Source organism: Anabrus simplex, chromosome 4 (assembly GCF_040414725.1).
Source record: "Anabrus simplex isolate iqAnaSimp1 chromosome 4, ASM4041472v1, whole genome shotgun sequence".
Lineage (NCBI taxonomy): Eukaryota > Metazoa > Arthropoda > Insecta > Orthoptera > Tettigoniidae > Anabrus > Anabrus simplex.
In genome coordinates, this window is record NC_090268.1 from 427652471 (window position 1) to 427669874 (window position 17404).

Below are 17404 nucleotides of genomic sequence, written 5' to 3' on the forward strand. Positions count from 1 at the left end.
GGGGGACTGCGGGTTTAGTTTGATTGCCCGTTTACTTCCTTTCCGAGTAGGTAGAAGTGGAAAATGCTTGTTATTTTGGTGCAAATAAAGCCATCATTTGATGTTTAATGCGTGATGTTGGAGGTGGATAATTTACTAATCGGTGTTTGTAGAACCTTGGGACCCTACCTAAGAAACGTAACGAAATTTTAGGGGTGACAGAAGACACTCATCAAACAGCGCACATTGAAAATGGTTGCATGATATTTCTGGTATACGTGTGAAGAGGGCTTGCCGACTGACACGAAGTCATGACTTCAGATAAGATGGTTATTCGAAGACATAGGACGCTTCAGCCGTGTTTGAAGTAATTTTCATAGTTATAGATTTTAATTTTCCTTAGGGGCATTGTGTTCGCAATTTGATGCAATGGTCAGCGACATCTAGATGGTAGATGGTACTCAGAGCTTTTCAACCCGTGGGACATTTACGACTGAAGAAGAAAGAATAGAGGAAGTGTAGAATATTGACAAGTGTGATCTGTGGCAAAATCGTGACATAGTGATGATTTTATGGAGATATTGGCCATTTTATGTTTATGAATCGGAAGGATATCACTGAATTATTGTTAACTGGGTGAGCCATCGAGACGGAGAGTGAAGGTAGATTTTGCGGTCAGGTAAACCACGAGATAAAGTTCCTGTAGATACTCCAGGAGAAGGAAGGACACGCCGCCGGGCCATTCGATGGTTCAGTGTCCGGTTTAAGTAAGGCGAGTCCGTGCCACAAGGAGGTATTTCAAGTTCTTTGCACTTTTTTCGCGTCCATCATTAGCTATTTCCATTACTGTCGGCGGGAAATAAGAAACTTGAAGACGTCATCTAAACGTACAGCCAAGTTTCCGTAGGAGAGGTTTCAGGTCGCAGGTCATGGAAGATGTGGGTTCGAGCACTGATGCGTGTTTAGTGCTTGTCGTTTATTTCAGATTCTTGTCCCGTGTTACTGAGGTTTATTTCTTCTTGCCATGCTGTTTGTGATCAATTCTACGTGCTGTGTCCGTTTCTGTGTTCATTCCAGTGCGTCTGTTTATGTGTTGAGCCTGATACGTTGAGATGACGGGTTCGAACTCTATCGTGTTATTTACCTTGACTTGCGTCAGTTGTATTTCAGTGTATTGGGAGAATACTTACTCGGGTTAGGTCTTGCCTCAAATGGTGCGTCGTATTATCATGCGTTTAAAAATGTACTCCTTTATCTGAGGGACCAAAAGTATGCAGCGTTCTACTTTTCGTTACATCGTTAATATGTATATCATACAGTGAGGTCGAAAGAATTTCTATGACAGGTATTAATACTACATCAATCAGGAGGCTTGTAATAATTAACCATTACTTCATGTGAGCGAAATAATTGGGCGTGATACCCCAGTACTTATCAAGTGCTGTGATTTTTCAGTCATGTTTTCACTTGCCCTAATTAATAAATTATATTTTACCTGTAAACTTGCTTTGACATCCATGTAGGTAGCTATGAAACTTCTCCCTGTCTTTTTTAACTTAGATTTGCTCGACATCGGTACACCCCAGGCATATCGAGAGGAAGGAAGTGAGCAGTAACGTAATACAAACTTTATTGAAAATTGTTTAATCAGTACAAGATTTCTGAGAGATCTCATGTCAATATTTCGTTATGCACTTACAAAATTTGTTCGCAGACTACCGGCAGTTGTCCTCGACATCTGTAGTTTTTCGTCCCATAATTGGGTGAGTGACTGAGTAATATGCAATTACCCTCTTCTGATGGATATCCTGGAAGCCAGCCAAGGATGTCCGTCGAGTTCATCTGCTGACCTGTGAATGGAAGTATAAACAATTACCGCACCAGATATAAGGAGTAGATTTTTGCCTAAGTGTTGCACATAAAGGTCTGAGGTGTTGTGTACTGCTATAGAATGAAGAAATGATTAGAAGATCATCGTATACCGAAAATCAAATTTTAAAAAAACATCAGGAATTGTCGTAAGCGTCTGTATTATAATATGTGTATACGTTCTTTCTTCAGCTCTGAAAATGAAAACCTACAACATGTTGTCCAGTCATTGACCGGGTCAGGGATGTAATGAATGAACCATATAGGGGTAGCCACTTCCAAAGTGATATATTTTAATAACTACTAAATGCTATGAAATGTGATAATGGAGAGTGTTGCTGGAATGAAATATGACAGGGAAAACCGGACTACCCGGAGAAAAATCTATCCCGCCTCGGCTATGTCCAGCACCAATCTCACATGGAGTGACCTGGTATTTGAACCACGGTATCCAGCGGTGAGAGGCCGACGCGCTGCCGTCTGAGCCACGGAGGCTCTTTTCTTCAGCTCTAAAGCTGGGAAATGGAATGGAAATTGCCACAATCATTGGAAGCACTTCGGTTGTCCCCTCGAAAGACTGCCTTGTTCACTGATCAATGAACTATCTCGATATTTATTTAATTTCCTGGCCCTTGCTTAAAATGATGCTATTACTATTTTTTGTGTCTGAAGAGAAGATGCCTTAAAAATATTCCATGATACTCCTACTGCCTCTCCAATGTATTTCACAAGTTTAGGTCCTGCTGCTTTACAACACTACTGTCTATTTACCAACCGTTTTTACTGTTACTGCTATCTCCACCGAAACTCGGCTGTTCCTTACTTCAATTGGAAGATTTACTTTTATTTTGGGAACTTCCATATCTCCAGTGATCTACTCTGAGCTCACCTGACATACACAATACGTTATTTGTATTCCTTTTTCCTTCCCTTTATCAGAACCTTTATTTCTCTCCTGAAATGTTTCCCTGATGGCTGACTAATCATTTCCAGGTAATTAACGAAATCTTTCCATGATTTAATCTTGTACTCTAAATTACTTCTGCGTTTATAAGCTGCTGTGACTTCACAGTAACTACAAGCTCGTTTTATCCATCTTAACGGGCAATGGTCCGAGATCCCCTTGCTCTTTCCTTTCATGTCTTTACTCTGTTAAGTGTACTTTTGGGGTCATTACGATGTACTTCTGTGTCGACCTGGAGGTTCTCTACGCTCTTGCGTCTGTAGACAGGTTTCACTTTCACAATATATAGGCCATGTGATACTTAGTTCACTGAAAAATACACAGTGGTTTGTACCATCGACTAATACCCAAAATTCTCACAAAATTGTAACAGATTTTCTGAATTCAAATACAGTTATAATACAGTACATGGATCTGGTGTCCCTACCATAATCACACCTAATCCTGTTCTAGCGCAGACGTCAAATAAACGCTTATTATTCCTACTAACTTCCACATCTTCTCCAACTGCACCAAGCACCTTCAAATATCCTTCAGTTATATTTTCAAATGTCGACTTAAACTTGATCTGCACCTTGACATGGTGAGTATTAACTCGGGTAATTCACGTACTGTTTCCTTCAACTGTTGAATCTACCGATACTATTCGCTCATTTTCGTATTTAACTGAAACAACGACGCATTCTAAGGTATTCCTAATCAAAGGCCTTATCCTACAAGCTGCCTTTCCATTTCTGACACCTGTTCATTTCATGCAATAGTGTAAACTGCTCTCTTCCGCGTTATCGACCTACACCCGAATATAATTAAATCCTAGCCCACCCTTATGCATCCACATTGTTTATTCATCCAGTCCTAAGCTCTTTCTTCATTGATCTCCGTTATTATTTATAACTCACCACCGAACTGCGTTTCGTTTGCCTTTCCCAAGGAGTCCCTTGTACACTTACTAGCCACACAGCCATTGCCCAAGGTTCATTACTAGCACGTGACTGCAGTAACTCACGATATGGACTAGATTAATTTAAAAGAAGTATATATCGGAACCGCCTTTGCTGGCAGGTCCTAGCGTGTACGGTGCAATATGACTTCTGCTATAGGCTAGAGCAATTTTGTAACTTTCATAGATCTGTCTCTGTCTTATCCTTGGCTTTGACAATATGAAAGTGACTGAGGTATGAACGATGCTAGTAATGCCATTCCTTCTGCAGCCAGTCCCTGCTATGGATGGTGTGAAAATTTTGCTCATAGGGTCGGTTGGTGTATGCATTCCACTGGGCTTGGTAGACTGATATGTAATAGCAACTCTGGCTCGGCGAGGAACGCAACGGGAAAGTACATCACTCCTCATTTCCCTAGTACGCCTCTTCAGTGATGCCTAGACCATCTATGACAGCTGATGGCAGAGCTGTTGAGGATCCCACCAGCGGCATCGCTGACGGACTGAACATATATACATATATTTTTCGTAAAATCTGTATACAATTAACAATTTACCAGATATTATTGTCTACACACAGTCGAGCAGAGTCTAACTTACCTAACACATTAATCCAAGGTCCAGAAGAATTTTCACGATGTACTCCAACCCATGGACAACATCCACTCCACCCGTAGACAGCGTCAAGCTCTTCTTGAGACTCTACGAGCAACATTCGTGTACCTTCTTTCCTACAAGCCTCCACCCCATCTTTCCAGTTCATTTGGTTCCGAAGTATTCTGTAATATCCAAATCCAGGGATGTGATGGTAGCCAGGTAGTGGCGAAACTGTTGATGCAATGAGAGAATGAATGAGAGGTCATTAATGATAAATCTGATACTAATAATTAAATACGGCAGTGATACATTATTTGTTCTCGAAGTGCTCCTTTATAGAATGCCGTACCACTCTATTACCTCGTAGTCACTATGTATTATTCAGACATTTAATATCAAGTAATAAGGTGGCACGTAATTGTATAATGTAATTTTATAAAAGAAAAATTGAGTAAATTTTCGTCATAATTCTCCTTTGACTAAAACACAAAAGAAATAGAGCCTATGAAGGCAAAACTGTAGCTAAGAATTTGAAGTATTAAAGTGGAAGGTAAAATTCAAACTTTCCAGGCGCATGGCTATGTTTCAAATGGATTTTAATTCAAGTTAATAAATGAGAGGTTAAGAATATACAAAGGAAATATTTTTAAAAGAATGTTCATGTAAATATACTGTTATTGTGCCAGACAATTGCAGCTACGATTACTTAAATTCAGCCCAATACATGTAAGAGTTGTAACGCGAATAGTTAGCGATTTTATCGGCAGGCAGCATCTGCTGCAATATTCCTTCTGCTTGTCAAGTTGTATGATTCCAAGAAATATCAGCAGCTACATTGACTGACTGATTCTTGAAACATCTCATCGTTCGACGTCTATATTTATCCGGCTAAATTTTCGGATTACACATAGGCACGTATATTAACTTTATCATTTCCATTACAGATTACACAGAAATCAATTTGACGGCACTCAAACAACATCAACAGCACATAGCGAAATTGTAATACAACACTTACCGCCTAAAAAAATCATTTTACAATCAGCAATAACATGTTACCATTAATCACACTCACAAAAGGAATTTAGAGATTATCTTCCCATACCTAGATTTTAAATGAAGACAAGAAAGTGATCGTATCTCAAGACAGTGATTTTAATTATATTTTGTTAATATGCTACTATATCCTCACAATAAGACTTTAATGTGGCAAATGTTATATTTAGATTCCGGGCTTTCGTGCATTAATAGGTTAGAATGAAAAGTTACTGAAGCGAGCAACAAGTATGGTCTACCTTCACAACGATTATGCTATGGGTTTTGCATAAGTATTAGGGGTAGGGTCCATCAAACCCCTATAATTTATGTTATTCCTGCTACATTATGGAAGAGTGGGTGGCCGACACTTTTCGCTAACAAATTTAGTTTGCAATCTAACCTGTTACTGCATAAAAATCCGGGCTTTAGTTATAATATTTTAACTATTATACTGTTTAATGTAACACATAATATATTAACGCTTTTATCCACTGACTTTAAAATGAGTCAAAACATGCATGGTTATATTGAAACAACAACTTTAAAGATTAAATATAACTTACTATATTGTATTGAACAGGAGGATCCTTTAAACGTATATATTAGAATTAAAGTAGCCCTAATATGTTGCTAGATTTTATTTGACTACGTGGAATGGTGGTTTACATTATGATAAACAGGATAAGCCCATGACATTCATTTCACCAATATTGTGGAACAGTGTCCGGTTCCATGGCTAAATGGTTAGCGTGCTGGCCTTTGGCCACAGGGGTCCCGGGTTCGATTCCCGGCAGAGTCGAGAATTTTAATCTTAATTGGTTAATTTCACTGGCCCTGGGGCTGGGTATATGTGTGGTCTTCATCACCATTTCATCCTCATCACGACGCGCAGGTCGCCTACGGGGGTCAAATAAAAAGACCTGCACCTGGCGAGCCGAACTTGTCCTCGGACACTCCCGGCACTAAAAGCCATACGCCACTTCACTTCACTTGTGGGACAGTATCCAATCTGATGAAACAGTAATTGTGCGCATATACTAATTTTATATAACTGGAATGCGCAGTATTGTGTGTGTCACCTCCATTCTCATCATGAAACTCCACGTAAGTTTTTGCTCCTTCCTTTTACCGACAGTATTTGGTAAGATGACTAACATTACAGTTACATCGTGAGGAATCACTCTTGTGATCGTTAAGCAACAAAAACACCGAAGTGTTCTAAATCTAGGTTACCGGAGAATCTGACATTATACACCTAGATTCATTACGGTACTACAATAGAAAAATGTTAAATATTTAGTGAAATTTACTGAAACTGAAAACAAGGGCAGAGATTTTATCGTGAGTAGGTCTTACAAATGGTGAGAATTTTCCTAAGTTAGAAGTGGGTAGGTTCTCCCCTTCTTGCGGTTCTCTGCTTCCCTCTTGAGCTGACTGTGTATTTCGGTTCATGTCCTGTCTTACGTAGTTCAAGCGTGGTCTTCCCCGATAGTTTTCCCTTCTATTTGCTGTTCTATCGTTCTAGTGATGAAATTAATACGACGAAATATGTGCCCAATTAGATTTTTTCTTTTCTTATGATCTTCAACACACTTCTTTCCTCTTGCGCTTGCTAGATTATCTTAGTTTGCTGTCAATTTGATATTAAGCGTACTTATGTAAAACCAAGCTTCAAAGGCAGGAAGAATTTCCTTTCCTTGAGCTCCTGTAATCAAGTATACAGTTCCACCAAAAATTTCATAAAATTATATTTCTGTATGACAAGAAATTCTTCCTTTTAATTGAATCTGTTATTATCGTTCATAATCCTGGATAATATTTCCTTAGAGCTTCTTCCATCACATAAGAACTCAGTCATTATATAAAATAATTTTACTTCCTTTAGAATTCCGTGCCCAAGTACAATTTGCGTACTTTTTTTTCTCTTCTCTCTTCTAAGCCAGTACTTTCGTTGGGCGTGACGAAAATAGCGATGAATTAACATGGTCATAAAATATAAAGCGTGCGGAATACAGTCGTATTGCGCATGCACGTACGTAACGCAAGAGTGTACGCGTCTGCAAGTCACAACAGTTCCCTAAAATATTAAAGTCGACGGCGAATTATTCACGCACATGTCAGAAACGGTTGACTTGTGAGTATTTTTGTGTAGAAAATTGTGAACTATATACAACATGATTAAAGTGTTATAACACAGTCACAGGAAATGGCAAAATAATATTGCGAGATTCGAAAATATACGTGGATTTGTGGGTAACCATCACCATCGGATTCAAATTCCATGATGTACAAGGTGTTTATTACAGGGAGCACCTTCGGCTAACTCCGACTATAGGAGCGGTTAGGTGGGTCAAGGTGAAGCAGATCACTCGCGAATTCAGTCTGGATAACAACAATGTGTGAGCCATCCAAAACCATTTTCTCTGAAGAGGGTACAGAAGGTATTGCCCCAATACAGGACACCTACTTACCGCACGAAATAAGCACAAAGACTGACATGGGCAAAAGAACATCGCCATTGAACTCTAAAAGCCAGGTTGAAGATCCTTTGGAGTGATGAGTCTTGGTTGCATGACGTTATCAGGATACAAGTGCGTCGCCAAGTACGTGGGGCCATGGATCTGCCTACCTAGCAGGCTGCCGTGTTGGTGGCAACCTTGTGTGGAGACAGTTCACGTGAGAGGAAATGTTGCCACTGGAACATATGTCGACGACCCACAAACCTGCTCTCAGACAATATCCACACATTAGTTCACCTTTACCACACTGCAGGAGGCCTCTGCATCAACATTATACACTAATTTATTGGACCCGAAATTGTGGATGTTTGCTTCTATTAAAACGTATGGGCATGGTGAAGTTTGCCCAGCACCTAAAGTCATCTAGCCTCAGTCCCATCAAGCTCATCTGCAATGCTGTTGAGGTGGATTTTTATGCCATGGACACTGTTCCGCTAAATCATCTTGCATTATGGGAGGATGAGCAGCGGTCGTGTATCAGGATGGCTTTCCAACGCTCAGTGTCCTGAAGATCCCATATCACACCGCATCACCGCCATCATCAGGTCCTACACGCTACCAGCCTAGTATCTCTAATTCAATTACTCGTCAGTGTATTCTACACCTTTAGACATAAGCTTGCTTTATCCGACGCAATGTCTGCAGATGATTTGTACATTACTTCGAACAAAATCAAACGTAGATTATCAGACTAATATAAAATATTTCCTCAAAAATCCGATATGATATTTCATATCAAGAAATCTTAGTGAGAATTATAAACGTGAAACCCCTGGAAGAAGCAAGTGCTGTTATCTATGGAGGTTCTGTTACGATAATAAAACTTTAATACTGAAACTAAATGTACGGCTAAATAATGAAAGCGTTTGTGAAATCTAACGTTAATCTGTGAACAATTCAGTGACTGGCTAGGTGCTAGGAAAGCATTGGTTTACGTGTTTGTGTGTCGAAATATATCTGCATTACACAACTACAACAGCAGACTCCGTGTCGTTGAAGCGTGTAACAGAGGCATGCGATAGCATACACAAGTGTACGGTCGTGAAAACAGCGTAATTGGAGTTACCTACAAAAGTACTCTGTTGACTAGATCGCCGTCTACAACGTCAGGAATGGTTATTGCTATAGACGGTGAAATACACATCCTATGAGAAAAGTTTATAACTTGAGCTGTGATTTACATGATAAATTCTCCTCTAAATTAATACATGGACATATTAAATCTATACTTACCTCAGACAGCAGCTGAAGGAGACAGCTGGAACATTGATACCGCATAACATCTACAGATATATGGACAAATGACTCCACCTAACTACCTTAAAGATTTGTGGACCATTGTCGCCATATAACTACTAAGGAGATGACTAGACCAATTGCAACACCTAATTGCCTTAGTGATATCCGGACCAGTAACGTCACCTAACGACTATGGAGACATCTTTACCAATAAAACCACGTAATTCCTATTTAAATTTCTAGACCATTTTCTAGACTCCTCTGTCTCTTATAGAGATATCAGTATAAATCACAACGCCTAACTGCCATAATATTGTCATCACCAATAACACCACCTAACACTAAAAGGGTGTCTGGACTAATGATATCATCCAACTGTTATAGAGATATCTAGGCCGAGAACAACTCCTAATTGGCATAGATTTCTATGGACCAATGATACCAGCTGGTTCCCTTAGATACAATCACGACCAATAACACCACCTAACTCCTATGGAGATACTACCTGTTGGCGCTACAGTAGTTATGACTGACGCCTGCTCCTCAGGCTGCGTTGGCGCTACAGTAGTTATGACTGACGCCTGCTCCTCAGGCTGCGTTGGCGCTACAGTAGTTATGACTGACGCTTGCTCCTCAGGCTGTCCGGTACTACTCAGTGTCTTGAGGATGACAGCCGTGTTGTCACCACACTTCTCGGACAGCAGTTCCACTGACAAGGAAACACTATCCTTGTCTGACGTATGGGACTGCACATCAGCCTAGAACATGGCAAAGTGTAATGTACTGTATCTACATATAGTAATATCATTATTGTACGTGCAATGTAATGTCGTGAGGAGTTGTTGGGGAGGAAATTGACTCTTGGTCCTTTTAAAGAAGATAGGGAATCTGCCACATGAGCGAGTGCCCTAAATGCAGATCAGTGGTGATTGATTGATTGATTGATTGATTGATTGATTGATTGATTGATTGATTGATTGATTGATTGATTGATTGATTGATTGATTGATTGATTGATTGATTGATTGATTGATTGATTGATTGATTGATTGATTGATTGATTGATTGATTGATTGATTGATTGATTGATTGATTGATTGATTGATTGATTGATTGATTGATTGATTGATTGATTGATTGATTGATTGATTGATTGATTGATTGATTGATTGATTGATTGATTGATTGATTGATTGATTGATTGATTGATTGATTGATTGATTGATTGAGTGAGTGAGTGAGTGAGTGAGTGAGTGAGTGAGTGTAATGAAAGCCCAGAAGACTTAACACCAATCATGTCAATATTGTGTAGTCCACAACACATCTGTTATATATTAAAAATTCAACGTGTATCCTAAAAAGGCGACTGCTGCCTTATGGTAAAAGGAAGATGATGATGATGATCTGCTAATTTTCATTTCTAATATTTATCATCATATTCGGCTTCCCTAACACTGATACGAAAAATCTACTCAGTTAAATAAAGAGAGTGGTTTTACTCTGTACCTATGTTGTAATGGTTAGTTCGAATCTGTCATTTCTGTGTAAAACGTAGACTTATATTTATTAAGAGAAAACATTGCTAGATATAATCTGCATGCAGTATTCTAGTAATGTAACCTTATCCATGAGACAGTGATGTCCAAGAGTCTGTTATGGGTCAGTTAGAGTAATACATTTTAAGAGAAGGTTAGTTGGAAAGAGGAAATATCCTGTACTCTGATCTATTTTAATGTTTGCAAAGTGTGTAGTTTATGTTAAAAATGGAATATGTTGTGCTCCAGAGTGTGTGGCATGTACCTCGGTGAATGACTGAACACCCAGGTAAATTTACCAGTTATATCAATATCAAGTCATAGTGTGAAATTTCACGTCGCTTTATTTGTTATCTCATGACGACGTCACAAGTTGACTTGTGGCTGCAAATGGGATTGGGTACTGTTGTGGGGAGACTGTGCGTTTTGTTGAAGTTGAAAATTATCAGTAAGGTACTATCCTTCTCTACAATAGCGAAGAACGTTGAATAGGAGGTGCAGAGGGGTTTCCTGATGGGTATGAACTGGTTTGAGGTTACTTGACCAATAATAGCTCATGGTCACTTCTGTGTCCGTCCTCGTGTGATCACTCGAGGTGTTAAGTGGCACCTAACACATTCATTCGTCTAATAAATGTTTAAATCCGTTATAATTTTTGTGACGTTTTACTCTAATAAATTTTCATTATATGTCATTGCATTTTAATGGTGATACATTTAACTTCCTTGTTCAATACAACGAACAACAAATTAGACTCTAATAGTAATTATTCGGTTTCTCATAAGACAATATAAAATATGAAATGTATTTTTGGGCATATAAACCTACTCACAAACCTAAATCATTTGAATTTTTTTGAGTTAATGAAGTCTGGATCCGGCTTACGGATATAAATGTAATTAGGGCTGACATATTTATACACTATGTTATTCATTTTTATGAATTACTTTCATTTATACAACTCCTTTATAACCCTCTTAATTACTACCTATCCAAACAGCTTTAACAATTTCGGAACGTCAAAATGTTTCAGTGCTTCAGTACATTTCTTTCTAGACACATGTTTTTAATCTACTAGCATATCAAGCCAAAAATGTATACAAGTTAAGTGGTAGGCGATAATGAAGTGAAGGCGTAAAGAAAGTACATAAATATTTTTATGGTAGTAGAATTTTTTTTAGAAAAGGCACTTTTGCCTATTTATTCCTTTGAATCACTAAACCACGCTGAAGCAGAACAAGCATTCAAATTCTACTGTTGAAATGTTCTGCTAAGTAATTTTATAGCAGTCAGCATCGAAAATTACGCTGAATACATAATTAATTATTTCTTGACTGGACGACAAATCAGATAGTATGCAAAATGATTGCCGTCGTGAACATATTTTCTAAATTTGGCCATGGGAAAAGGCAATATTTCACAAATAAAGACAGATCTCGTCAAACGCTTGAACCTGAGAATTACAGATCGTCATTCAGAATGTTAGACGTAAATTTGAAAGGTATGCTTACGTCGTAAGGAATTGTTAAACTCGGTATGAGAACAGTTTCCTTAGGCACGAAATCTTTGAGTTTTGACACTTTTAGCAGGTTTGATAAGTGAATGAAGTCATATTTATATTTAGGTATCTGTAACGATGGCTGTCATTCAGGGTTTGAAAATATAAAAATGAATATCTCTGTCCTGTTTGTACAAAATATTAAAGATAAACGTATTCATTTCGTAATGTGTTTAGGGAATGAAGGTTTATTCCCCTTGATATTCCAGTAATATGGTAACAACCTACTCGATATTTTTCAACATATAACAAAATTATTCATGTTTTAGATGTAATTACGAAGTCGTATACTCACCGCTACAAGCCGATAACCTGACTCATTCCTCCAACTGGATACCGAGAATTTCAAACTTGTAGACCGGTCGCACTGTGTGGAGAGGGCCCAGGAATCCGCAGCCATCGCGAACAAAACTAGAGAGAGCAGCATGGTGATGCCTGAAGACAGATGTTTCACTTATCATTGGTCAGGATGTGTTTAAACCCCACAACAGCGAAGTTGTTAGTGATACAGCTAGTTATGAATATTGCCAAGAACATTCTCAGCATTCAGAAATCTCTGAAGCTGCCACAAACATCGTTTCTAAACATATACATCACTGTACACGTTTATTCTTGTACATCGTGCAGGTGTTGACGTCTGACCTTCGCACTGTCAAACTCTCTTAGACTGTCAGTGTTTAAAGCACACCACCTGGCTAAGTTACGTTGATGCATCACAGGTAGAGTGTCAGATGTATTATAACAAGTTTTCAGGTTTGATCCGCGTCGAGGTAGTCGATATTTAAAGGACGGTCTAAAATCTTGTCACTAGATATCATTGTAAAAAGCATGTAAAAAATATCTGTTGGCGAACTTTGTCACGTGACAAAATTAAATTAACTCAACTAAGGTGTCCATTCCTTTAGAATTCCCCTTTCGTTCATAAATAGCAGCACAATCAAAATGTCGAAATTAGTATTTGGCTAGTAAATACAAAAAACCCGAGCTTCAGTCTGAAGAACATGATCAGGTACAATTACGAGGTTTTCGGCGATTTTAAGGAGGCACGTGGCTCGATTGACGCAATAACATCACTCAATGTTGAGGAAGAGGTCGGAGTGGAAGACACGTCCAGTAATCTGATCACCAAGACAGAAGTGAAAGTGAAATTCATGGATGAGAAGTCGCTGCCATTTCAGATCAGAACTGGTATAATATAAGGCGATGAACACTCTCCACCCCTTTCCAACTGCCTCTTGGATATATCCATGTGAGGATGAAGAAGGGCACAGGGGAGAAAAGAAGGGAGGGGAGATTTGTTCACGTTAGGTCCCAAGCTCGAAGTAGTATGTTGAATGTCTGGTTTTTACAGTTGTCTTGGCCATTTTTGTCATTATCAAGTCAGCAATCATGAAAATCAACTACGTGAATGAATTGGCTGAGTGAATAGGCTTTCAGGTCTCCTTCGAGATAAAAGAAACACATATCTAATATCAGTGTTGGACCAGAAGTGAAGATCAATAATGGTGGGAAGACTGGACGGGTAAAGAAGGTCAAGTATGTGGACGAAATAATAATCCACGGGAACGGACGGGTACATGACGCGAAATATATCAGGATTGGGTAAACGTTTCGAGCATATCAGCAGATGAGAACCGTCTACAACGAAAATAATAAGAGTCAAGTACAGACTTCAATCGCCATTGATCAGCATTTAGAGCAGCCACCCAGATGACAGATTTCCTGTTTGTCGAGATATTTCTTCAAGAATGTCGAAGAATTTGGAAATTTATCGAATACCTCTCATTTCAATCCCTAACTCCTCTTCCTATACACGAATACTTTCCCATATTTGCCCTCTTGAACTACAACTGTATCTTCATATTGCGATCTTCCCTACTGTTACAAACTCCGTTGAAACTGATTCGTTTAATAATGTCATTCCACGCCACTTCTCCACTGACAGCTCGGAACATACCGCTCAGTAAAGCAGCTCGTCTCCTTGCTCCCAGGTCTTCCCAGACAAACGTTAGGAAGATTTTTCCTAACACTACTCATTAGTTGTAAATCACCAGAACAAATCGCTGTGCCTTCTTTTGGCTCGTTTTCGGTTCAGACGTCAAGTTATCCAGGTGTGGGTCCCATACAGGTGGTTGTGCTTGTGGTGGCGGTGATTGTTTTAAAACGAAGTACACCTGGGGACCATCCTCTATTAACACTTAGCAGAGGGAATATGTGGAATGGGTCTGACACTACGAAAAATGAAGGTATCTGGCAAGAAAACGCAAGGGCCAAGAAGGAGTGATAATAATATCGTCGGTGACGGAAAAGAGAAAGAATTGACCAAGTGAGGTCGGGTAGGATACATAAAAGTGAGCTACTGTGCACAAGTAAGTTCAACCAATGTTTAGACTCAGCTAAGGGTGAGGTTGTCGCCAAACAACGCTCGAAATTCAGCACTCCCTGGGGCTGGAACCCATGCATTGGAATCATACTCTAACTGGGCTTTTGCCAGAGACTTTAAAAGCTCAGTACCCCCAAATACCCTTGTAACTAAAATATATGAAGATATATGTAACCTTTACTTTGGATAGTGTCAATATGATTATCCCAATGGAGATCGTTCGCGATATTAAGACCGATGTATTACAGTGACCGCCAGGAGGTACTGTCACCCAATCAAAACAATAATTAGAACTGGCAGCAATTCTTATCTTAGCAAAACTCGTCTGCTCTCCATCTCACTACATTTTCGAGGTTATTTTGCAATCATTCACAATGCTGTAACTTGTTTATCCTTCTATTCAGTATAATATCATCCCCGAAAGGCCTTTTCTGGGTTTCCCCTTTCTTACACATATCATTTCCTGCAAAATACGTTGCTAAACGTTACCAAACTTAGGCCTATTCTCATAAACAAAAAGCATACTTTAATTTTCAGGTGCATCTTACAGTTTCTGTCGACGGCACCAATTTCCGCAGAGAAATCGTCTGTCAGTGGAACAGTAAGTTATAATTGACGATAATTGTTCGTCCAGCAATATATGAAGAATTGAACCCCTGAATGTTAAGTGTTTGATTATGGTTATATACTTATTTAGTCACCTAATAGGAACCCTGCCCTTACTAGCAACATACTTCACGTGTACCAACTACATCCATTTTCCTTTTCACGTTCTGTGTCCTACCGCAAAGATTCAAACTTCAAATTTCTAACGTTTCACACTCCGACTTGCAGAATGTTACATTTAGAGAAGACACGCGTTATAGTCTCTAACAAACAAAGCAGGTGCTTGTGGGAGTGATTTTTGTTTTAAGAGGAAGTGCAACTAGGCAACCATCCTCTGTCTGCACTAACCAGACGGAAAAAATGGGAGGGGCCCACCACTTCGAAAAATGGAGGTATAGGACAAAGAAGGACAAGGACCTTGAAGGGCGTGAAAATGAATGAATCCCTAGGATTTCCAAACCTAATACCGCCGGGTTCAGAAAAGAACAAGGTTTGACCAAGTCAGGTTCAATAGGATAGATGAAATTGAGGAGCCTTGAACAATAAATGGAAGTAATGCCAGGACTCAGCTATGTGCTCTATGTTCGCCAAAGTACACTGGCATGTTAAGAGCTGCTGGGAAAACTTCCATTCACATCTTACTACAGGCAGGGGATACCGCAGTTGTTATTCTTCTGCTCCCACTCACATGGGGTGCAGCAAAGTACCGTACTGGCAATAATTGCACAAATATAATGAATAAATTAAATTCCTATATAATTCCTCCCTGAATATTTTTGCTCGGTTAATAAATTTAAATCCAATTATATGTCACTCACCAGTAAACTCCATGAAGTTCAGAAATGGACATAACAAACATCTGCGAAGTGTTATTTTATATAATGACGACAGAGTCTTTGGGATTCACCGCAAGAAGCGAGAGAGCATTGGATGAGCGGAATGTTTTATCTTACGTTAACGAGGTCAGAGAGTGCATCCTTTTCACTGTATGCGTCATGGTAATCTAAATAACCCGTTTACATTAAACTTGACTACAGAAATGAAAGCGTACGGGAAATGAAAGAGCTAGTTTTTGTTTATTATCAGGAAATTCGCAAAACGTGCATATACAGTAGGTTATTCTATGCTCAGTTCAGTGAAATACAGCGTCCTTCGCTATTTATTTTGTAGACAAGTTTTGGAACAGTGTCCTCATCTCGAGGTGGTGCATCCCATTTTTTATATACAACCCGAACAGATGTGAGCTGCATGCACCATTTCAACCACTTATGAGCCCTCCTACAAATCTTAAATTCCTGGCAGTACCGGGAATCGAACCGGGGCGACAGCTATTAACACTAACCGTTACGTACGGAAATATTTTTTTGTTAGTGCTAGTCGCACCGACACAGATAGGTCTCATGGCGACGATGGGATAGGAGAGTCCCAGGAGTTGGAAGAAAGTGGCCGTGGCCTTAATTAAGGCACAGCCCCAGCATTTGCCTGGTGTGGAAATGGGAAACCACGGAAAACCATCTTCAGGGCTGCTTACAGTGGGATTCGAACCCACTATCTCCCGGATGCAAGCTCACAGTCGCGCGCCTCTAACCGCACGGCCAACTCGCCCGGTGGAAATTTTGAAATGGAAGCCCTGTATATAAAAGTAAGTCACTGAATGTTTTTAGTTCATAATTGCTCTTTGTCCGCTCGATCGTTGTTACTGCATCAGTAGAAGTCTTCCCATATTTCATCCTTCTTCTCTCTCATTTCTTCCAAAAGTTCCTCGTAGCTCCTTGTATTGGGCAGATTCATCCGTAGTCATAAGTCTTTTATGAGGGAGTATTTTCTTGCGCGTATGCTGATGATATTGTAATTGGCTCAAGAGACATAACAAAATTACAGGAAACTGTAAATGACGTCCAAAACTGGTGCTCCGAAAACAAGCTGTTCATAAACATCTCAAAAACAGACACCATGGTGTTCAGGAAAGGAGGGAGAGTACCCGCCTCAGCAGAGACCTTCATTCAGGATAAAAAATTAAAGATAGTATCAGACTTCAAATATTTAGGCATCACCCTGCAATCGAGCGCATATTGTTTCACAAAACATGTCACAGAAAAGGCAACTCAAGCAATGATGGCAATGCATGAAATAAAAGACATTAGATCACTTAGTCTGGAGACAGCAATGTTGCTATT

General features: G+C 39.4%; 1 protein-coding gene across 1 annotated transcript; it reads right to left on the bottom strand.

The window, feature by feature from the left end:
- Window positions 1-1626: 1626 nt before the first annotated feature.
- On the bottom strand, window positions 1627-16061 carry LOC137500596 (uncharacterized). The gene is made up of 5 exons (XM_068227540.1): window positions 16046-16061; window positions 12534-12673; window positions 9651-9903; window positions 4353-4580; window positions 1627-1829 (listed from the first exon to the last, which is right to left on the bottom strand). The coding sequence occupies exons 1-5, from the start codon at window positions 16056-16058 to the stop codon at window positions 1675-1677; spliced, it is 789 nt and encodes a 262-aa protein (XP_068083641.1). The 5' UTR covers window positions 16059-16061; the 3' UTR covers window positions 1627-1674.
- Window positions 16062-17404: the final 1343 nt, after the last annotated feature.

Excerpts from the sequence above, each read along its gene's own strand:
- LOC137500596 (XM_068227540.1), bottom strand. Across the intron at positions 4,581-9,650 it reads AACTACTGTAGCGCCAACAG|TTTCGCCACTACCTGGCTAC; the intron begins GTAGTATCTCCA and ends TTGCATCAACAG. Across the intron at positions 1,830-4,352 it reads ACCTTGGATTAATGTGTTAG|GTCAGCAGATGAACTCGACG; the intron begins GTAAGTTAGACT and ends TTCCATTCACAG.